This window comes from Trachurus japonicus, chromosome 21 (assembly GCF_045865225.1).
Source record: "Trachurus japonicus isolate A0001 chromosome 21, Traja_1.0".
In the NCBI taxonomy this organism is placed as follows: Eukaryota; Metazoa; Chordata; class Actinopteri; order Carangiformes; family Carangidae; genus Trachurus; species Trachurus japonicus.
In genome coordinates this window covers 31,670,096-31,694,579 of record NC_140927.1, presented here as the reverse complement: position 1 = coordinate 31,694,579, position 24,484 = coordinate 31,670,096, and the positions used below count along the sequence as shown (strand labels likewise).

At 38.1% G+C, this 24,484-nt stretch overlaps 1 protein-coding gene across 1 annotated transcript in view; it reads left to right on the top strand.

Annotated features, from left to right (window-relative positions):
- The window catches only part of vwa8 (von Willebrand factor A domain containing 8), a 150,854-nt gene that overhangs the window by 52,596 nt on the left and 73,774 nt on the right, over positions 1-24,484 (top strand). Inside the window, exons 19-25 of the mRNA XM_085766068.1 lie at positions 163-269; positions 5,030-5,101; positions 7,491-7,567; positions 12,190-12,265; positions 13,583-13,718; positions 15,756-15,875; positions 21,706-21,911. Coding sequence (XP_085622194.1) covers positions 163-269; positions 5,030-5,101; positions 7,491-7,567; positions 12,190-12,265; positions 13,583-13,718; positions 15,756-15,875; positions 21,706-21,911 — 794 coding nt within the window. The remainder of the gene's footprint in view (positions 1-162; positions 270-5,029; positions 5,102-7,490; positions 7,568-12,189; positions 12,266-13,582; positions 13,719-15,755; positions 15,876-21,705; positions 21,912-24,484) is intronic.

Sequence of the window (24,484 nt, the reverse complement as noted above, 5' to 3'; positions counted from 1 at the left end):
TATTATGGGCTGGCGTTGCTAACGGGAGGAGTGCAGAGAGTCTTCTACTGCAATTAAAGTACTTAGGGGCTATTTGTAGATCATACAACCCCACTTTAAAAAAAATGATACTATCCCTTTAAGATGCATAACTCTCTTCTCTCTGCTGCTGTGTCTCTGCAGGTACGATAAAAGACGGCGTGTTGACCATCGGCGGCGTGTCCTCGCCCGTCTACAACGCCAGCGAGAAGATGAAGGTTCCCGACGTGCTGTTTTACGACAACCCTCAGGTAATTACATGCCGGCAACCTCAACGCACGGCCACACAGACGCCAGCGAGGAGGGGGGGGGTAATGTCAGACCAAAACCACACTGCAAAAACTCTAAATCTTACCAAGAATATTTGTCTTATTTCTAGTCAAAATGTCTCATTTCTAGTCAAAACAAATCTCATTCTACTTAAAATAAGACTCATCACATTAAAAAGCAGCTTGTTTTTAGACACTTTTTACTTCTTTCTAACATATTTTCACTTGAAATAAGTAGAAAAATCTGATAGTGGAGCAAGTTTTTCTTTCTTATTACAAGCACAAAAAACTTACTTTCACTGGCAGATTTTTCTACTTATTTCAAGTGAAAATTAGTTTGAAACAAGTGAAAATGATAATTTTTAGGTGATGAGTCTTATTTTAAGTGGAAAGAGATTAGTTTTGACTAGAAATTAGACATTTTGACAAGAAATAAGACACATATTCTTGGAAAGATTTTGAGTTTTTGCAGTGCAAGTGAAAAGCCGAGCCCTCTGTGTGGTCGTCCAGAGAGAGAGAGAGAGAGAGAATGAGAGAGGGAAGTCTATTTCCAGGGCATGACCCACATTTCATCCTCATAAAGGCCAAAAAGCCGGATTAGAAACAATAAAGAATAATCCAGCGCTGTTGTCATTGTTTTTGTTTTGTTTTTGTTCTTTTTTTTGCTCCCGAACTGAGAAAGATCAGTCCGTGTGTTCGCCACACTGCAAAAACTCAAACATCTTACCAAGAATATTTGTCTTATTTCTAGTCAAAATGTCATTTCTAGTCAAAACTAATCTCATTCTACTTAAAATAAGACTCATCACATTAAAAAGCTGCTTGTTTTTAGACACTTTTTACTTCTTTCAAGCAGTTTTTCACTTGAAAGAAGTGGAAGTGCAAGTTTTTCTTCCTTATTACAAGCACAAAAAACTTGCTTTCACTGGCAGATTTTTCTACTTATTTTAAGTGAAAATTAGTTTGAAACAAGTGAAAATGATCTAAAAACAAGTTAATTTTTAGATGATGAGTCTTATTTAAAGTGAAAAGAGATTAGTTTTGACTAGAAATGAGACATTTTGACAAGAAATAAGACAAATATTCTTGAGTTTTTGCAGTGCAGCACAGGGTTCAGTCTAGTGAACCAATGAAACGACAACTCTGATCCCCTCCCTCTCTTTTCTTTCTTTCTTTCTTGTTATTATTAATATCACTCTGTCCTTGCTGCAGTGTGTGTGTGACTTTATTTCATTAAGAAGGATTTTAGCTTTTAGTTCTGGTATTAGCTGATATTTTTCCCGAGGCCTGTTTTCCGTCGTGACCTCGCAGAGAAAAAAAAAAAGAAATCTGCCCCGGTCACTGGAACTGACCTGGATAAGAAGAAAAGCAATGTAATATTAATTCTGCTCTGTATTTATGACTTAGTGTGTCCAGCAGGAAAACACTGAGAATGATTGCGATTAGTTTTCAGACTCTCAATCTGATTGGCTGACTGTTTTCTGAGTGGTGCAATAAGAAATAGAGCAGATTTCAGTTTTATTTTGAAGGATTGATTCATTAGAAGATGTAAAAAAAGTGTTTTCCATCTCCTCTCTCAGCTTCTCTCTAGAACTCTACTCTAGTAACAACAGGTCGGTGTCAGCCAATCAGAAGAGAGGAGGAGGCTCTGAGTCTCTCTTCTGATTGGCTGATTGTTTTCTGAAGTGATGCAATAAAAAAACAGAGCAGATTTCAGAATAAAACACTGAGAGAAACTAAAAATCCTGCAAAGTTGTTGTTGGATGGTGGTGGGTCCAGGTGGTGAGGGGGCGGGGCTTAGTTGTGACATCACAAAGTGACAGGAAGTCCTGACGGCTGGTTTTAAGGCTCAGTTTCTGAATACAGGCTGTGTGCATTTCTCTGTGGACTGAGGCTTTGATACATATAGAACCTAGAGCTGCTTTATAATCACACTACACATGGACATCTACCTTTATACTGTATGGAGCTTTAACACAAACATCTACCTTTATACTGTATGGAGCTTTAACACAAACATCTACCTTTATACTGTATGGAGCTTTAACACAAACATCTACCTTTATACTGTATGGAGCTTTAACACAAACATCTACCTTTATACTGTATGGAGCTTTAACACAAACATCTACCTTTATACTGTATGGAGCTTTAACACAAACATCTACCTTTATACTGGAGCTTTAACACAAACATCTACCTTTATACTGTATGGAGCTTTAACACAAACATCTACCTTTATACTGGAGCTTTAACACAAACATCTACCTTTATACTGTATGGAGCTTTAACACAAACATCTACCTTTATACCGTATGGAGCTTTAACACAAACATCTACCTTTATACTGTATGGAGCTTTAACACAAACATCTACCTTTATACTGTATGGAGCTTTAATACAAACATCTACCTTTATACTGTATGGAGCTTTAACACAAACATCTACCTTTATACTGTATGGAGCTTTAATACAAACATCTACCTTTATTTTGAAGGAGCTTTAACACAAACATCTACCTTTATACTGTATGGAGCTTTAACACAAACATCTACCTTTATACTGTATGGAGCTTTAACACAAACATCTACCTTTATACTGTATGGAGCTTTAACACAAACATCTACCTTTATACCGTATGGAGCTTTAACACAAACATCTACCTTTATACTGTATGGAGCTTTAACACAAACATCTACCTTTATACTGTATGGAGCTTTAACACAAACATCTACCTTTATACTGTATGGAGCTTTAACACAAACATCTACCTTTATACTGTATGGAGCTTTAACACAAACATCTACCTTTATACCGTATGGAGCTTTAATACAAACATCTACCTTTATACCGTATGGAGCTTTAACACAAACATCTACCTTTATACTGTATGGAGCTTTAACACAAACATCTACCTTTATACTGTATGGAGCTTTAATACAAACATCTACCTTTATTTTGAAGGAGCTTTAACACAAACATCTACCTTTATACTGTATGGAGCTTTAACACAAACATCTACCTTTATACTGTATGGAGCTTTAATACAAACATCTACCTTTATACTGTATGGAGCTTTAACACAAACATCTACCTTTATACTGTATGGAGCTTTAACACAAACATCTACCTTTATACTGTGTAAGTCAGACATGTAAATCTAAGAATTAACATGTTCACAGTGTTGTACAAAAATAATTCTGGTCTCTACAGCAAATTCCCTAATTTAAAAACAAATGTAAGAGACTGAACTTTTATATTTCTCACCTGTTTGAGGTTTAAAGTCGTGTATAATTGAAGGCCTAACCCTCCATACATCAAATATGACAATTCACACCCACCGAAGGAAACGACTGACCTCTGTTCCACATGTTTAGTGTTTGTTGCACAGGGAGAAACATCTCTAACACCACCTGTTGCTGTTTTTTCTTTTTTCTTTTTTATATATCTTTGACTTTGGCACCTCATGTCTGCTCCTCCTCGGCTGCTGCAGCTAGAGGAGGAGGAACAGTCTGAGGAGGAATGACACCACTGACATCCTCCAGCTACACCGATGACGCCATGTGACCCAGATTTATCTCTCTTTTCCCACTCTTTCTCCCTGTCCTCATTCTGCCCTTCTTTTCTTTTTTTCTTCTTCCTCTTCTTCTTCTTGTATGGAGACTGAAAAAAAAAAAGAGCGGGTGAGGGTGAGATAGGATGAGAGCGACAAAGAGAAAGAGAAAGAGGAGGAGGAGGAGGAGGATGCCCTACTTTTTGGGAATGACCTGCTTTTCTGTCTTTAGAGTAGCAGCACGGTTGTGGAAAAGCGTCGGGAGCTGAATTTTTATCCTCTGTGATACTTTTTCCCCCTTTTTCTATCACGTTACAACTTGTTGAGTGTTTTTGATGTTTTGTAAGGCGAGACACTAACAGGCAAAAACACTGTTCTTTCATGCACTGATCAATTTTGAGATTTTGTATTCTTTTTGTATTCTTTTAGAAATGGTAGAAAATCCACATTAAGGTTCATTTACTCTCTTTCGTCAGTAGATTTCTCCTAAATTCACCAAAAGTTAGTCTGAGCCATGTCATGTCAGGTGTCATTGTAAAGCTCTCTCTCTCCGGAACAATGATGCAGGCTCTAAAAAAATGTGATTTACTTTGTATCTGCAATCAATCGTAAAAGTACGATTGACATTAACAATCTATGTAATTCTACAGTCCAAGTCTTTAAAGGCCGTTTTCTCAGAAAGAGTTTTTCAGACTCAGCAAACACCAAACCTTCCAGTCTGATCCCTGTCTATATTCTGAAGGTTTTTACAGAGGGGATTGTTGATATATCATTCACAGCCTCATTTATACAACATTTTATTCCTAAAAACATGGAGAAATTTGATTTTTTTAGAGCTGGTGACAGTATTTTCACATTTACAGAGTGATAAAAAGAGATATCCAAATTCCTCCTCTGTAAAAACGTCTGACTCTAGTATGTCAACAAAATAAAACAAAAATTTTCAAAGTAGCTTTATCCATTGTTCAGATTTCGGTTCTGGAAATGTATGAAAATTAGTGCATATTTCATCAGATACTGCCTCATTTACATATTTAAACATAAAATTTGACAAAACTTGTAATACAAAAAATGCTTGTCTTAATGTGAGTGATGAACTTGGGAAGTTTCATGGTGAAATCTGTTAGTTAAAATTTTTACCCTATTGACCTGTAGTGTCTGTCTCCCCTTTAAATGTCTGTGTCTGCAGCACATGATGGTGATGGAGGACATGTTGAAGGACTTCCTGCTGGGGGAGCACCTCCTCTTGGTGGGCAACCAGGTGAGTGACATGTGGGGGGGTGGGGGGTGAGGGGGGGCAGGTCCTCAGAGCTGCAGCTGTTCTGCTCTGTGTTAATGTGAAGTGAAGTAGGCCACACATGTCAGCAGCCCCACTGGGAGCGCTTATGAAACACCCCGATGCCCCAACACCACATCACCGTGGGGACGAGGGAGCATAGAGCACTTCCCCCTGGAGACACAGTATCAACCCCACCCACCCAAAATAAAAAAATAGTCTGGTCCTAATGGGCAGAAGACAAGAGGAGGAGGAGGAGGGAGTGGACATGGTGTACTGGCAGCCCAGAGGTGGATGTCCATGTCCATGTGTGTGAGTGGGAGAGGAGCTATTTGTAAATCCGAGAGCGGACGTCCAAGTTGGACTCGATCAGATGTTAACCCCCGGTCACAACCAGGGTTACTACAGTTCACTAAAACTAAGACCAGCAGTGAGATAAACATAAAAAAACTCCACAGTTTCACATCAGTGTAAATGTAAATGAGTTATCTGTACTGTAGTCCCTGGGCTAATGATCTGATGCCATCACTACATTGCTGCAACTACTGATACATAAATACATTGACGTCCAAGAGGTGGAGAATGAAATGCGTTTGGTGTTACAGTATACTGTCCTTTCTATGACTTTATAATAAGACAAAAGCTGTTTAGTAAAGTACTGTAGATCCAAATAACGAATTTGTGTGGTTGGACGATGCTGAGAAGCTAAAACATCCTTTTCAGTTGAAAATATTTGCATTTTCTTCTAATTATATTATTTCTTGAAAAGGCCTGGCCAATGAGACGAAGAGCGACATAACAGATGAGTGCTGAAAGGACTGTCTACACTGCAAAAACTCAAAATCTTACCAAGAATATTTGTCTCATTTCCAGTCAAAAATGTCATTTCTAGTCAAAACAAATCTCATTATACTTGAATAAGACTAATCACATAAAAAGCAGCTTGTTTTTAGACACTTTTTACTTCTTTAAAGCATATTTTCACTTGAAATAAGTAGAAAAATCTGACAGTGGAGCAAGTTTTTCTTTCTTATTACAAGCACAAAAAACTTCCTTTCACTGGCAGATTTTTCTACTTATTTCAAGTGAAAATTTGTTTGAAATAAATGAAAATTATCTCAAAACAAGTTAATTTTTAGGTGATGAGTCTTATTTAAAGTGTAAAGAGATGAGTTTCCACTAGAAATGAGACATTTTGACAAGAAATAAGACAAATATTCTTGGAAAGATTTTGAGTTTTTGCAGTGTAGTTTTTGATTTGTCAGTAAATGTGTCTTATAATCCCATATGAGATGGGCCACAATGTTGACATGACACGAAAATAAATGCAAAACTAACTAAAACTAAACTGAATTGCAGATAAATTCATCTTAGTTTTTGTTTTCGAAGAACTGGCCTCATCTGGGACTCAGGGCTGCCCGATAACTATCGATAATTAACAGCCAAAATACACTGATAATGAAGTTTTTGCAGATTACAAGAGCCAATATTGCTTTAATTTCACTCTTTTTCGGTCTGTTCGCCCCCTGAGTTGATTTGAAACAATAATAAATGTTGATTTTTGAGTCATAACTTTTTTTTTTTTACTTGTTTTTGTTGTGATTGCAAAACAACAGTAATGACAGGTTATATTATTTTGTTAAGTCAGAGCTATAATTTAACCTCAGGTGTGTATATGAACTATTCAACTTGGGTTGAATATGACTGAAAAAGGAGAAAATCCCACAAATGCAAAAGTTCATCTTCAGAGCTCTCACAGAGAAGCTTCTAGAAATCAAGGTTTCATCCTGATACATGAAAAACTACAATTAAATAAAAACTTAACTTAAACTTGTTGAAAACTAAACTGAAACAAAAAAGCAAACTGAAAAACCACAGAAACGTCCACACTGCAAAAATTCAAAATCTTACCAAGAATAATTGTCTTATTTCTAGTCAAAATGTCTCATTTCTAGTCAAAACTAATCTCATTTTACTTAAAATAAGACTCATCACATTTAAAAAATAGCTTGTTTTCAGACACTTTTTACTTTTTTCAAGCAAATTTTCCACTTTAAATAAGTAGAAAAATCTGACAGTGGATCAAGTTTTTCTTTCTTATTACAAGCACAAAAAACTTGCTTTCACTGGCAGATTTTTCTACTTATTTCAAGTGAAAATTAGTTTGAAACAAGTGAAAATGATCTAAAAACAAGTTAATTTTTAGGTGATGAGTCTTATTTTAAGTGGAAAGAGATTAGTTTTGACTAGAAATGAGACATTTTGACAAGAAATAAGACAAATATTCTTGGAAAGATTTTGAGTTTTTGCAGTGCACTGAGACGTGTGTTTGTGCATAAAGGTTCATTATTTCTCTCCTGTTTTCCTTCTGCAGGGCGTCGGGAAGAACAAGATCGTGGACCGATTCCTGCACCTGCTGAACCGGCCCAGAGAATACCTGCAGCTGCACAGGTGAGCAAGCAGTAGAACTTAAGCGTCTTAATCGTTTTTTTTCTTTCTTTTTTATCCTGCAAACCAGCGGTGAACTTTCTACCCGTCAGCTTAAAGCCGTAGAAATGAGGCAGATTAGGAGGAAATGTCAGTCGGTCGGTGTGTGTGTGTGGGCTCCGTTCACGTCGGTAATCCTGCTGCTTCAGCCTCTTGATCCTCTTCCAGACGCTGCAGACGACCAGAGAATAAAGTTTTTTTTATGTACCTACATAAGTCTGAGAAACACAAAATCTTCTGACTGACTTTTTCCACCGACTCTCTTTCTCTCTCTCAACTTTTTCTGAATCTCTCCTTCTTCTTCTAAATCCAGACACAGCTCATGTTAGAGTGCGTTTGTGTCGCACACAGCTGCAGAATACATCAAAACGCCATCATCTATAATCAATCAGGGGTCGTTCAATTACTTTCTTGCATTCACCGTCTTTTCTTTTTTGTTTTATTAGAAGTGGTTGATGATTAAAAGATATATATTTTGTAATTTTAAAGGGATAGTAGCATTTTTTTTAAAGTGGGGTTGTATGATCTACAAATACAGGGTTCTTACGGATCCTTAAAAAGTCTTAAAAGGCATTGAATTCATTAATCTAAAAATAAGGCCTTAATTGGCATTAAAATGTCTTAAATCAATTTTTCAAAAGTCTTAAAAATGTGAACACATGGTAAGTGGTATTTAATGGTTGTAATTAGTCTCAAATCTCAAAATAATTGGTAACTTTCCGACATAGAGAAGTTAGTGGCGGCCGTCAACGCTAAATTTCTCACCGTTTTTTTTTTCCCCCGGACTTTTTCTGCATTTATTTTGAAAGGACAGCTGGAAAGAGACACAATCCAATGTTCATGTAGCAGTCACTTTACCTTGGATCACATAGGAAAGTGGGTAAAATTGTCCCCTAACTCTATGTAATTGATGTGGTGTTTTTTTTTTTCTTTTTTCTGCATTTGTGTTTATCATGAAGTCGGTCTTAAATTTCATTTCAAGTGGCTTTAAAAAAGTCTTAAAAAGTCTTAAATTTAACTTGGCTTAAGCTGTAGGAACCCTGAAATAGCCCCTAAGTACTTTAATTGCAGTAGAAGACTCTCTGCACTCCTCCCGTTAGCAACGCCAGCCCATAATAGCCCTGCCCAGAGATTTACAACATACAGTGTTGTGAACAGACCCAAAGAAACGGCCTATTTTCACGGCCTAAAAGAGGTTTTACCTGAAAAAAAATACACAGTTCCATTGTTGTAAATCTCTGGGCAGGGCTATTATGGGCTGGCGTTGCTAACGGGAGGAGTGCAGAGAGTCTTCTACTGCAATTACAGTACTTAGGGGCTATTTGTAGATCATACAACCCCACTTTTTAAAAAAATGATACTATCCCTTTAAGAATCAAAAACTTTCCCAGTGGTAGTTTTCCATCTAGTAACAACAGGTCGGTGTCAGCCAATCAGAAGAGAGAAGGAGGCTGCAGATTTCAGAATAAAACACTCAGAGAAACCAAATCCTTGTTGTTAGATGGTGGGTCCAGGTGGTGGTGAGGGGGCGGGGCTTAGTTGTGACATCACGAAGTCACAGGAAGTAGCTTTTTACTGAACAAGACCCTTTAAAGGTCCTTTAAAAGTCCTGCTTTATGTTTTCCCTGTTGGACACTGGAGCTGGTGTCAGTTTCTATCCTTGTATCTTGATTTTTCTTTTTTTTTTCAAAAGAGAAATAAACACACATGCTTCTTCTTGTAGTTTTCTAGTCAACACAGAGGAACAAAGCATTATCTCTATTTAAGGGATCTTTCAGCAGCCGGTGTTTTCTCTTAACCCCCTGCCTGCCTGCCTCATCCTTCCCATCTAAGGGTATGAAAACCTATTTCTGTCCTCGTCGTCAGTGAATTAGGCCGTCCTTCAGCAGAACGAGGACTTGTCTTCACCCGCCCACACTGAAGAAGAACGAAGAGGAAGAACGAAGCATTTTTGAAGAAGTCCTTGTTAAGTCGGGTTCACTGCTTCTATTAATACTCATAACCCTATTAATACTCACACACAGTGGCGTGCACAGACTTTTTGAAGGGCAGGGGCGAAAAGGAAAAAAAAGGGCACATAATAGCGTGTCCTCGCCACTGAAGAGGGCACTTTAACACGCGTTTTGGCTCCTAGATGTGGCTCCTAGAGGGCACTTTCAGGGCTGCCAAGTTTCAGAAAATGACAAGAGTGAGACCGTAGCGACATGGTGCGTTTGGAAAAAAAATTGGCCTTTTTTAACGTCGATTTGGCCTGTTTTAATATCGATACCTTAAGACTAAGAAAATGACGATTTGGCCTGTTTTAACACGTGTTTTGGCCCCCAAGAGGGCACTTTAGCACACGCCTGTTTTAACACGTGTTTTGGCCCCCAAGAGGACACTTTAGCACACGTTTTGACTGCCATGAGGGCACTTAATCACGCGTTTTGGCTCCCAAGAGGGCACTTAAGCACATGTTTTGGCTCCTAGAGGACACTTAGCATGTGTTTTGGCTCCTAGAGGGCACTTAGCATGCGTTTTGGCTCCTAGAGGTCACTTTAGCACACATTTTGGCCCCCATGAGGGCACTTTAGCACGTGTTTTGGCTTCCAAGAGGGCACTTTAACACGTGTTTTGGCTTCCAAGAGGGCACTTTAACACGTGTTTTGGCTCCTAGAGGGCACTTTAGCACACGTTTTGGCTCCTAGAGGGCACTGTAGCATGCGTTTTGGCTTCCCTGAGGGCACTTAATCACGCGTTTTGGCTCCTAGAGGGCACTTTAGCACACGTTTTGGCTCCTAGAGGGCACTTAATCACGCGTTTTGGCTCCTAGAGGGCACTTTAACACGCGTGTTGGATTGTGTATTTGATGAGTTTGATGAGTTAGAAACCAAGAAATCCCATAATGAGCCTCCGTAGCGTAGCTCTGAGCAGCTCACGGCTCTGCTCCGCCGTTCTAAAAATAGCTTGCACCGACAATTATAAAGGTAACAAACCTACTGCTACTGTATGACTATAGGGATTATGGCAATGGGCCAATTTGCCAAAAATGTTGAACTATCTCTTTAAAAGAGAAATGTTTTTAACCCGGATTTAAAAGGGCTGATAATAATAATAAGAAGATAACGTTTTTTTTTTTAGTTTGTTGTTGCGTGTCAGTGACTCTGATGGATCAGATGAGCAAAAATAAAGACGAAGTTCAGCGTTGTCGCTCTGAGCTGAATGAGATTGAATCCACCGACATGGACGTTGTTGCAAACTATTTCTGTGTGTGTGAGTCTGTGTGTGTGTGTGTGTGTGTGTGTGTGTGTGTGCAGTTTGTCAAAGTCCTGTGAAAGTCGAAGTGGAGCTGGCGGAGTGTGGATGGATGTGGATGTGGTGGCCTGGTTAGCTAATATTAGAGCAGAGCAGAGCGGAGCAGAGCAGGGCCGAGGCAGCAGGAGAACGTGCATGTGGCTTCTGGGAGCCCGTGACTGAAAACCTACAGAGATGTGGCTCAGAAAGAAAAGGGGGGGGGGAAGTAGGACAGCGCCTGGGTCACACTGTGAGAAAATGCAGTAGGGCGTCGGTGTCGGTGTGTTCAGAGGAAGACGGAGCGGTGACTGTGGACACTCGGGGTGGGAGGGAGAAAAAATCGATTCACATAAGTATCGTCATATATTTTTTTGACGATTTTTAAATCAATTTTTTTTTTTCAAAAATCTTTTTCTTTTTTTTTTAATATTGTGCAATGTGCATTTGTTTGTTCTTTTTTTACATACAGAAGGTCCAGTTTTGAAAAGGGTTTAAGTTCACTTTTTTTTGACGATCTTTATAAATATATGCCGATTTTTATTTTAAAAAATTCTTTAAAAAAAATTCTAAAATTTTTTTTTTTAAATATATTTTTGAAAAGAAAAAAATCTATTTAAATTTTTTTTTTTTTTTTTAGAATTAAAAAAAAAATCGAAATTAAAAAAAAATATATAAAAAAAAATTGAATTTTTTTTTTAAAATAAAAAAAATCGATTTCTGAAAAAAAAAATCGATTTTTAATTTTTTTTTAAAATATATTGTGCAATGTGCATTTGTCCGCCTTTTTTTTTTTACATACAGAGAGTACCGGTTTTGAAAAGGGTTTAAGTTCACTTTATAATAGAGTATGTTAATTTCTAGGCTCCTACAGTGTTTGTGTGCAGATAAATGTTAAATGCAGCAGTTTACCTCCGTCTATATCTCATTGTGTCAGAAAGGTTTCAGAAGCCTGTTTTTTCTATACTCTTTTATTTCTGCCTCTTTTATGCAGTCCAGGATTTGGAAAAGAGAGTAAACATATAGTATAATGCTGCTGAATAAATCTAAAAATCTGACTTATATGTGAAATATGGTTCCTGTAATAGTCTGTAGACAATCATAATCATTCAACTGTTTCACTGCTGTTAAAAATGCAGACTAAAAATCCAGAAAATCGGCAATATCGTAGAATCGCAATTTCAATCAAATCTGCATCCAAGAAATCGTAGAAGAATTGAATCGGGAGAATGTTTTATTTGCTGATGTGTTGATCACTGTCACTCTGTGTCCTCTGTCTGTCTGTCTGCCCCCGCCCCCCTCTAACCCCCCCACAGGGACACGACCGTCCAGACTCTGACCCTGCAGCCCTCGGTCCGAGACGGCATCATCACGTACGAGGACTCGCCTCTGGTCAGTTAGAAACACACACACACACACACACACACATTAGAGAATATGAGGCGTCGGGTTTTCATTCTCTACTGTTTACACTGCAAAAACTCAAAATCTTACCAAGAATATTTGTCTTATTTCTTGTCAAAATGTCTCATTTCTAGTCAAAACTAATCTCTTTTCACTTTAAATAAGACTCATCACCTAAAAATGAACTTGTTTTTAGATCATTTTCACTTGTTTCAAACTAAATTTTCACCTGAAATAAGTAGAAAAATCTGCCAATGAAAGCAAGTTTTTTGCGCTTGTAATAAGAAAGAAAAACTTTTCTACTTATTTCAAGTGAAAATCTGCTTGAAAAAAGTAAAAAGTGTCTAAAAACAAGCTACTTTTTAATGTGATGAATCTTATTTTAAGTAGAATGAGATTTGTTTTGACTAGAAATGACATTTTGACTAGAAATAAGACAAATATTCTTGGTAAGATTTTGAGTTTTTGCAGTGTAAAGAGGAACTCTGCAGGATTTGTAGCTCAACTACATTTTTACCTTAAAGGGTTAGTTCAACATTTTTGGCAAATTGGCCCATTGCCATAATCCCTATAGTCACAGCAGTAGTTTTCGTTCCCTTTAATTGTCGGTGCAAGCTGTTTTTAGAACGGCGGAGCAGAGCCGCGAGCTGCTCAGAGCTACGTTACGGAGGCTCATTATGGGATTTCTTGGTTTCCCTCATCAAACTCATCAAATACACAATCCCCTTGGGAAAAATGTTATGGTAGAGCCCTCGCTACCGCAAATGCTCAATAAAATGCTCCTGCGACACTTCATTGTGCTTTATTGAATGTATTTTCAACTACAAACAAGCCTAACACGCAACTTATATTGCATATTGCAATCAATTTCTAATTTTGTGACTCCACATTTCTTTTATTTTTTCTTTTATTTGTCATGATAGGTCTTAAATTTCATCCATAATGGTCTTAAAAAGGTCTTAAAAAAGTCTTAAATGTGAGCCGGTGAAACCTGCAGAGACTCTGGTATACATGTGTCCAAACACAGAGTTAACTCATGTTGGTCTCAATTAAACAAACTGTGAGTGAGACGAACACCTGTGTTTGGGGCCGTTAAAGGGACATTCCACTTTGATAGATAGAAGAGGAATGTATTTACATAGTTTGTTTGTATCAGTTCTAATAACAGTGAAGAGTGAGTGTGACGGTCAGAGCTTCAGTCTGCGTCACGTTCAGAGCCGCCAGCAAAGTCACTGCTAACTCACATTTGTAAACTCATGATATCTGTGTGTGTGTGTGTGTGTGTGTGTGTCTGTGTGCGTGCAGGTGAAGGCGGTGAAAATGGGTCACATCCTGGTGATCGACGAGGCCGACAAAGCTCCGACTAACGTCACCTGCATCCTGAAAACCCTGGTGGAGAGCGGAGAGATGATCCTGGCTGACGGCCGCAGAATCATCTCAGGTACACACACACACACACACACACACACACAGACACACACTCACACAGAGAGACGGAGAGTTTAAAGGGATAGTTCACCCAAAATTCAAATTTCTGCGAGAAGTTTCAGAGTCCTCCGTGGCTTCTCTGAGTTACAGGGGGTCTCGGCGTAGCAGTGCATGTCCATATAACGGTTGCAAATGGATACCAACTGTCTTCGTAACAAAAAGACACACCAAAAAACATCCAAATACCTCCATGCTGCTCGTATGTAATGTCCGTCTTGTATTGAAGCCCCAACATGAGAAATTGTTCCACCGGTCAGTCAAGAGCAGTGAACCGAGACACTGGGAGCTTCCGCTACAAACAAGCTTAAAATATAGACTTATTTAATTTTTTTCAGAACAATTTCTCATGTCGGGGCTTCAATACAAGACGGACATTACACACTGCAAAAACTCAAAATATTTCCGAGAATATTTGTCTTATTTCTTGTCAAAATGTCTCAATTTTAGTCAAAACTAATCTCTTTACACTTAAAATAAGACTCATCACCTAAAAATTAACTTGTTTTTAGACAGTTTTCACTTGTTTCAAACTAATTTTCACTTGAAATAAGTAGAAAAATCTGCCAGTGAAAGCAAGTTTTTTGTGCTTAATAAGAAAGAAAAACTTGCTCCACTATCAGATTTTTCTACTTATTTCAAGTGAAAATCTGCTTGAAAGAAATAAAAAGTGTCTAAAAACAAGCTGCTTTTTTTATGATGAGTCTTATTTTAAGTAGAATGAGATTTGTTTTGACTAGAAATTAGAAATTTTGACAAAAAATAACACAAATATTCTTGGTAAGATATTTGATTTTTTTGCAGTGCAGACGAGCAGCATGGAGGTATTTGGATGTTTTTTGGTGTGTCTTTTTGTTACGAAGACAGTTGGTATCCATTTGCAACCGTTATAATAATGGACATGCACTGCTACGCCGAGACCCCCTGTAACTCAGAGAAGCCACGGAGGACTCTGAAACTTCTCCCAGCCCTTAGTCCACATGAGGGGGAGGAGATAATGAGTGAAATTTGAATTTTGGGTGAACTATCTCCTTTAACACCTTGACAGCAGTCAGACACGTCCCAGATGCAGCAGACAGAAGCAGGACGGTTAAATGGACGAGCTGAGGGCAACAGGAGCTGCACGACTCTGAAGGAGGCTTAAGGATAAAAGCCTTTATGGACCGGGACCAGTGTCTCTGTCTGGACCCGGTGGGACTCTCGTACGCTCGTAGTTTATCCACGTAGTCCCACGTAATCTGACGTAATCTGACCAGCAGCAGCAGCAGCAGCAGCAGCAGCAGCAGCAGCAGCAGCGAGAGGCTCTTCCTCGCCGCAGGAATGCAAACACGACCACGAGACATAAACACAAACTCCAGAGCCGCTGTGTCACACATCACATCTAAAAACACTGAAAAGGATAATAAATAAAGCCTGTGAATATTCTCATTAGTCATAGCAGTAGGTTCGTTACCTTTAATTGTCGGTGCAAGCTGTTTTTAGAACGGCGGAGCAGAGCCGTGAGCTGCTCATAGCTACGCTACGGAGGCTCATGGGATTTCTTGGTTTCAAACTCATCAAATACACAATCCAACAACTCCACAACATCCAAAACGAGTTGTTTTAGAGGGAAATACAGAGACTGTTGATGAAAAACTGTCCCTGAAGGCAACGTGCATCAGTGGTTTTGCATGAATTTCCCTCTAAAACAACTCTGTGTGGTAACGTTGTGTTATTATCTCATAGCGTGGTGAATGTGCAGCTCACAACTTGTCCACCAGAGCGTTGCTGAGTTGTTGGATTGTGTGTTTGATGAGTTTGATGAGGGAAACCAAGAAATCCCATAATGAGCCTCCGTAGCGTAGCTCTGAGCAGCTCACGGCTCTGCTCCGCCGTTCTAAAAAACAGCTTGCACCGACAATTAAAGGTAACGAACCTACTGCTATGACTATAGGGATTATGGCGATGGGCCAGTTTGCCAAAATGTTGAACTATCCCTTTAACTCCTCCACAGATCCACGTGAAGCCAGCGGTCGACCCAACGCCATCGTCATGCACCCAGACTTCAGGATGCTGGTCCTGGCCAACAGACCCGGGTTTCCCTTCCTGGGCAACGACTTCTTTGGAGCTCTAGGTACACACACACACACACACACACACACACACACACACACACACACACACACACACACACAAACACACACACGCACCTGTCCATGCAACATCCACCTTCATTTACTGTTACGGTAATCTCATTTTCATATGGACAGTCTTTCCATTCCCCGTCGTCTCATTGGCTGAAGACAGAAAAAGTCAATTTAAAATAAAAGATTCATTATCTATTATTATTATTATTATTATTATTATTATATTATATTATATATTTGTAACATACGATGTGTGTGTTTGTGTGTGTGTGTGTGTGTGTGTGTGTGTGTAATTACACATAATAAGAGTGTCATTATCCCTCATTTAGTCCGGTGGTTCTCAGTGTCTGAGCCGCTGATTTGTTGCAAAACATGTTTTTGTCGTTTCACAGCTTATGAATTTACAGTATCTCTTTATACAGACAATAGTTACATCATTGGTCAAAACAGGAAAACTTTTTTTTCTTTTTCTTTACATTGTTAATGTCATTTTATTTGTGCTGGTGCAACCTGAGTAACAGATTTCATTCTCTGCATGTGAAAGCATGTGTAGAACGACAATAAATGAACCTTGAAACACATTAATAATCAAAGTGAACATATGGCAGTGGCATGGTTAGCAGCACAAAAAAGATCTGGGAAAAGAGGAACAAAGTAAAAAAAATGTAATGAAAAATGTAATTACAATAGATAAACTTTAAAAAAGTTTTAAGATATTATGATATAAAATGAGAAGAGGGACATTACACACTGCAAAAACTCAAAATCTTTCCGAGAATATTTGTCATATTTCTTGTCAAAATGTCTAATTTCTAGTCAAAACTAATCTCTTTCCACTTAAAATAAGACTCATCACCTAAAAATGAACTTGTTTTTAGATCATTTTCACTTGTTTCAAATATATTTTCACTTGAAACAAGTAGAAAAATCTGCCAGTGAAAGGAAGTTTTTTTGTGCTTGAAATAAGAAAGAAAAACTTGCTCCACTAACACATTAATAATCAAAATGAACATATGGCAGTGGCATGGTTAGCAGCACAAAAAAGACCTACAGTAGGAAAGAGGAACGAAGTAATAAAAATGTAATGAAAAATGTAATTATAATAGATACACTTTTAAAAAGTTTTAGAATATTATGATATAAAATGAGATTGGTCTTCAAATCAGAAGAATCTGCCTCATTTCTTTTATTTTGAAAAGCTGCTCCATTAGAAGACTGTAATGAAATCATCTCTAGCAGTTGTTATGAATCAGGAGTAGAAAGTTGTTCTCATTCTCAGACGTTGTTTCACAGCAGTAACCAGAGACATGTGTCTTCATGCCTGGTAGAAACACTCCTCATCTCCTCCAACAACTCCCCGAGCCAAACACACAACACGTCTAAACAAACTAAACTGCTGCTCCGTCCTGCAGAGGGAATGTGGAGGGGGATGTGGGTTACTGTGGGTCACTCTGACGTCCTGTAACGATGATCCTCATGTACTAAAGTCAGTGTTTCTGCAGCTTTTCCATGCAAAGACACCGGGAATAACACCAGACTCCTCTTGTGCAAAGCCAGCGACAAGAATCCATCCCAAAAACTTAAAAGATTCAAGATTCAAGATGCTTTATTAGTCACATGCATGGTCATAGAGTTCACTTAAAACAAGACTGTGCTGTCCCCCGAGTCGTAAAAATTAAGAAATATACTAAATAGATATAGATAGATAGATAGATAGATAGATAGATAGATAGATAGATAGATAGATAGATAGATAGATAGATAGATAGATAAAAGAGATGGCAGGTACATAAAAACACACTCAAGCTTTAAAGTGATAGTTCAACATTTTGTCAAATTGGCCCATTGCCATAATCCCTATAGTCATAGCAGTAGGTTCGTTACCTTTAATTGTCGGTGCAAGCTGTTTTTAGAACGGCGGAGCAGAGCCGTGAGCTGCTCAGAGCTACGCTACGGAGGCTCATTATGGGATTTCTTGGTTTCAAACTCATCAAATACACAACCCAACAACTCCACAACGCTCTGGTGGACAAGTTGTGACCTGCACATTCACCACGCTATGAGATAATAACACAACGTTACCACACAGAGTTGTTTTAGAGGGAAATTCATGCAAAACCACTGATGCACGTTGCCTTCAGGGACAGTTTTTCATCAACAGTCTCTGCATTTCCCACTAAAACAACTCTGTCTGGTAACGTTGTGTTATTATCTCATAGCGTGGTGAATGTGCAGGTCACAACTTGTCCACCAGAGTGTTGTGGAGTTGTTGGATTGTGTATTTGATGAGTTTGATGAGGGGAAACCAAGAAATCCCATTAGCCTCCGTAGCGTAGCTCTGAGCAGCTCACGGCTCTGCTCCGCCGTTCTAAAAATAGCTTGCACCGACAATTAAAGGTAACGAACCTACTGCTATGACTATAGGGGTTATGGCAATGGGCCAATTTGCCAAAAATGTTGAACTATCCCTTTAAGAGTGCTTAATCAAATAGGCCTGAAATGCAAAATGCTTTGGGTTACAGAGGTTTTGATCTAGGAGCCCGACAGCCTGTGGATAAAAACTTCTGTTCCTACTTTTATTAGTGCAGTTTTGCAACAGCGATGTCTTCTTGTTGCACATGGTTTTGAACCAGCTGCAGCTCCGCGGTGCAGAGCGACAGGCCGACACTCGTCTGTGACATGATGAATGATGTTTTAACTGCAGGCGATAGAAAAGATGAGCCTAACACTGCAAAAATTCTAAATCTTACCAAGAATATTTGTCTTATTTCTAGTCAAAATGTAATTTCTAGTCAAAATGAATCTAATTATACATAAAATAAGACTCATCACATTTTTAAAAGCAGCTTGTTTTTAGACACTTTTTACTTTTTTCAAGCAAATTTTCCACTTGAAATAAGTAGAAAAATCTGACAGTGGAGCAAGGTTTTCTTTCTTATTACAAGCACATGAAACTTGCTTTCACTGGCAGATTTTTCTACTTATTTCAATTGAAAATTAGTTTGAAACAAGTGAAAATGATCTAAAAACAAGTTCATTTTTAGGTGATGAGTCTTATTTAAAGTGGAAAGAGATTAGTTTTGACTAGAAATGAGACATTTTGACAAGAAATAAGACAAATATTCTTGGAAAGATTTTGAGTTTTTGCTGTGAACAGATAAGATTGATATGAAATGTATTTCCTAATGAACCATGACATAATAATAATAGGGGCCCAGACCCGAACCTCTGTCCTGAAGACGAATGATTTTGAGTTTTTGCAGTGTATTTAGTCTTAAATCTCTTCCTGTTTGTCCCGTGACCTCCCAGCTGCTGGTTGCTGCAGCCCAGACCAGGTCCCGGCTCATAAAGCACAAATTCCTCTGAAGGTTTTAATGCACAAACACACTTAGTCCTGGAATCTGAGTGGGTTTGTGTTTGTGAAGTGAAGATGCTGCACATCTGCAGCTTTAAACGGCTGCAGGTGCTGCTGTTGTTGTTGTTGTGTCTGTACTGAAGGTTGTGTTGTTGTCTGTCTGAACACCTGTCGGACAGTTAGTCCAGTCATTTTAAGCCAAAAAAAGGGGTCAGCGTTGAACAAAAAATTGCAACAGAAGCAAACTCAACTGGTTTTGTATCCTCAACATGTCCTGAGTGAGGGAAAAAAAGCCCCGAAGAATCCCATTAGGGGAAAGTTTAGAAAAAGACCAAAATATAGCCCATTTGTATATTTTTAACCTTTAGATATCTCCATGAAAATTACTGAGATGATTACTTACATTAAGACAAACAAAAAATGTATTTCAAGTTTTTTGAAATTCTTTGTTAAAGGGAAAACGAGGAGTTTCTATTTATTTTGTTATTATTAGTGGTGGAAATGCTGGGCGAGCCGACCAGCATTTCCTTACTTTCGGTTTCGCGGACGCTGCCCGGCGAGTCATGAGAATAACGCCACCGAATCTCCGTTTATGGTGGGAACTACGACGGTATGTGATCGTCTTCCAACCTCTGACTTTAATTCTTGATGATTGAAAACATGAGTCTGTCTTGCACCGGTCAAAGAATTTCACGGTGCGTGGAGGCTCATGGGAAATGTAGTATGAAAACACTTTGCTTTCCAAAACTCCTCGTTGTCCCTTTAACATGAACAAATTTGCATAGATTTGCATAAATTCCACCGTTTTGACGGCACATGTATATACTGTATAAAGGTGCTGTGGTGGTACCAGCATGAAAACTGGAATGAGTTGACTCCAGAGGTTCATAAAGGGACCTGTGTATTGTCTGGAAATTTCAGACCAAGTCACAGAGTTTACTTTCACTGCACTAGCTGTATACAGTATGTGACAAATAAAGTACCTTTACCTTTTACCTTTCACTTTCGTCAACAACTGTAGCTTTAATGAGCTAGGGCGCTTAGGCTGCCGTGTAAAACGAAAAATCTTGAAAAATTGCAGTCATCTTGAAATTTAAAATGGTTTCTTGTCGGTTGACCGATGCTGGTACCACCACAGCACCTTTATATACAGCGGCGAAAATAAGTATTGAACACGTCAACATTTTTCTCAGAAAATATATTTCTAATAGAGCTATTGACATGAAATTTTCACCAGATGTCGGCATCAACCCAAGTAATGCACACATACAAAGAAATCCGAACATTAATGTCCATAAATTAAGTTATGTGTAATAAAGTGAAATGACACAGGGAATAAGTATTGAACACATGAAGAAAAGGAGGGGCAAAAAGGTATGGAAAGCCAAGAAAGCAGCTGGAGTTTGTCAGTATTTAGAATGTAATCCTGTCTCCTATCAGTGCAAAGTAATATCTGCTGGTTTAGTCCTGATTGATGCCTTTTAAAAAGGTTTCTCACCACCAAGGTGTCAGACAAGAAGTATTGTATGATGGGTAATAGCAAAGAGCTGTCTAAGAGCTGTCTAAAGACCTACGCAACCTTATTATTGCAAAACACACTGGAGGTATTGGTTACAGGCACATTTCTAAACTTCTGAAAGTTCCAGTGAGCACCATTGGGGCCTCATCCAGAAGTTGAAAGAACAAGGCATCGCCATAAACCGGCCACGGCCAGGTGCTCCTCGCAAGATTTCAGACAGAAGAGTCAAAACAATAATCAGAAGGGTTCCCTAACAGTCCAGGACACTGGTGGAGAGCTGCAGACAGACCTGGAATCAGCAGGTACAGTTGTTTCAAAGAAAACAATAAGTAATGCACTCAACCGCCATGGCCTCCATGCACACACACCATGCAAGACATGGAGGCCATGGTGGTTGAGTGCATTACTTATTGTTTTCTTTGAAACAACTGTATATGTGCATTACTTGGGTTGATGCCGACATCTGGTGAAAATTTCATGTCAATAGCTCTATTAGAAATATATTTTCTGAGAAAAATGTTGACGTGTTCAATACTTATTTTCCCCGCTGTATATACATGTGCCGTCAAAACAGTGGAATTTATGCAAATTTATGCAATTTTCCTCACGTTAACAAATCATTTCAAAACACTTGTAATACATTTTTTGTTTGTCATAATGTAAGTGATCAACTCAGTAATTTTCATGGAGATATCTAAAGATTAAGAATTTAACCCTATTCATGTGAGAAGAATTATTAATAGGCGTATAAATGGGCTATATTTGGGTCTTTTTCTAAACTTTCCCCTGATGGGATTCTCAGAGGCTTTTTTCCCTCACTCAGGACATGTTGAGGATACAAAACCAGTTGAGTTTGCTTCTGTTGCAGTTTGTTGAACCTTATTTTTCCATAGAATGACTGGACTGAGTGTGACTGACTGTGTCTCTGTCGTCCTCTGAGCAGGAGATATCTTCAGCTGCCACGCCGTGGACAACCCCAGGCCTCAGGCCGAGCTGGCCATGCTCAAGCAGTACGGCCCCGACGTGCCCGACGCCACGCTGCAGAAGCTGGTGGCGGCCTTCGGAGAGCTGCGCTCCATGGCCGACCAGGGCACCATCACATACCCCTACTCCACCCGCGAGGTCGTCAACATCGTCAAACACCTGCAGGTCAGAGGACGAGGAGCAGCTCGGCTTTTAATAACCATAGAGACAATTTTAATTAATTTAATTTAATCGTTTATTTAACAGGGACAGTGCATGGCTCTCAGCCGTACCAGAATTAGCTATCAGCTAAATTTCATCTGTAGTCCCTGAGCAGGAACAAATAACATGAATCTAAAACAAAAGCACATACAAATATAAAAACATCATCACACAAGCAGCCTTTCAAACAACAACAATAACAAAGTACACACAATACAACACAGCACAACACAACAGCAAGAATAAAATGCAATGTAAGACACAACAAAACAATGTTAAGATACAACACTAAAATGGTGAGTGAATGATGGTGAACTGATGTTTGATTTTAAATTGGTGGGTGCATGATTGAGCAGATTTAAGCCATGATTTTATCTTCGATTTAAAAGCAGTAAATGTACTAATAATGTACTAACAAAATGATATATTTATCTAAAATGTGCCCATTAACAAGTGTGGGTAGCGTAGATTCATCCACATTAACGTGAGACTTTTAAATAACCAAATAGAAACTCCTCGTTGTCCCTTTAACCTTTATTTAACCAGGATTTTTTTAAAATTAATTTAACCCATTATTTAAGGAGGACAATGCACATTAATGAACATAATAAAATGTAAAGGTGCCAGTGTTAGCCAACGGCTAGTTTCCAACTGTACACTGCAAAAACTCAAAATCTTACCAGGAATATTTGTCTTATTTCTAGTAAAAACAATGTCATTCTACCTAAAATAAGACTCATCACATTAAAAGTAGCTTGTTTTTAGACACTTTTTACTTCTTTCAAGCAGATTTTCATTTGAAATAAGTAGAAAAATCTGATAGTGGAGCAAGTTTTTCTTTCTCATTACAAGCACAAAAAACTTGCTTTCACTGGCAGATTTTTCTACTTATTTCAAGTAAAAATTTGTTTGAAACAAGTGAAAAGATCTAAAAACAAGTTATTTTTTAGGTGACAAGTCTCATTTTAAATGAAAAGAGATTAGTTTTGACTAGAAACGAGACATTTTGACAAGAAATAAGACAAATATTCTTGGAAAGATTTTGAGTTTTTGCAGTGTAGTCCTCCTGGCAAGGTGTTAAAAGACATTAAAATTAACACAAAGGACATAACAACATAATTCATAAAACAGGAAAAAACACATACAACAAACACATGTATCCAACAGAAACCAACAGACATAAAAACTACAAAGAAAGACAATTAACATGACACTATTATAAAACAAAAACAGAAACAAGAAGTGTAGTGCAATTTAATAGATTTAGGTGAGATGGACTATTTATAATGGATAAAATGGATGAAGATGCAACAATGCAAAGACCAAAGCAGGGTTTCTTAATGGAGTTGTGCTAGAATGAGTTGAGAACACAACGAAACCAAATATAATACAGTGTAATAAAGTGCTACGAGTATGAGGAACAGCGTACATTATCAATCTATCGTGCCTGAGACTGCAGCTTCTGGTGTTGACTTTAGGAGCCAAGAGAGAACATGAATAAGGGGGCAAGTCACACATAACAGGTCTGCTCTGGAAAACACTCTGTAGCTTTAGCTTTTTTTTTTTTGTGTCTCTCAGACGATTTTTCATCAATAATTTATAAAGACGATGTGATGTGACCTCATTCCTGCTCTGACTGACGCTTTAATAATGCAGAGAGGAAACACACACACTGGTCCTGGTCCTGATTAAACTGGACAAGAGCTGTAACAGAACCATTATTTTACTTTAGATCAAACATCAGGGTTTAAACATTGCCATGTTTCTGTAGAGATTTAGGTTTATTATGTATTTATGTAGCACACATTATATTCGATGGTGCAAGGAGGGAACGAAGCCGATTGGCTTGTACATAAGGCAAGGCAACACTGCAAAAACTCAAAATCTTACCAAGAATATTTGTCTTATTTCTAGTCAAAATGTCTAATTTCTGGTCAAAACAATCTCATTCTACTTAAAATAAGACTCATCACATAAAAAGCAGCTTATTTTTAGACACTTTTTACTTCTTTCAAGCAGATTTTCACTTAAAATAAGTAGAAAAATCTGACAGTGGAACAAGTTTTTCTTTCTTATTACAAGCACAAAGAACTTCCTTTCACTGGCAGATTTTTCTACTTATTTTAAGTGAAAATTAGTTTGAAACAAGTGAAATGATCTAAAAACAAGTTAATTTTTAGGTGATGAGTCTTATTTTAAGTGGAAAGAGGTTAGTTTTGACTAGAAATTAAACATTTTGACAAGAAAGAAGACAAATGTTCTTGGTAAGAGTTTGAGTTTTTGCAGTGAAGGTATGGCATCTTTATTTATATATAGCGCATTTCATACCAAGGCAACTCAATGTGCTTTACATAAAGACAAAACTTTTTTTTTTTTTTTTTTTTTTTAAAGAAAGCATAAAACAGCATAAAAACAAAAAACACAGAGTTAAAAAGCAGGAGCAAAGAAGAATAAAAAAGTAAACAAAAAGAAAATACATACAATTTAAAGTTATTAAAAAGAGCTCATCTATAAGCACATGAAAAGAGAAATGTTTC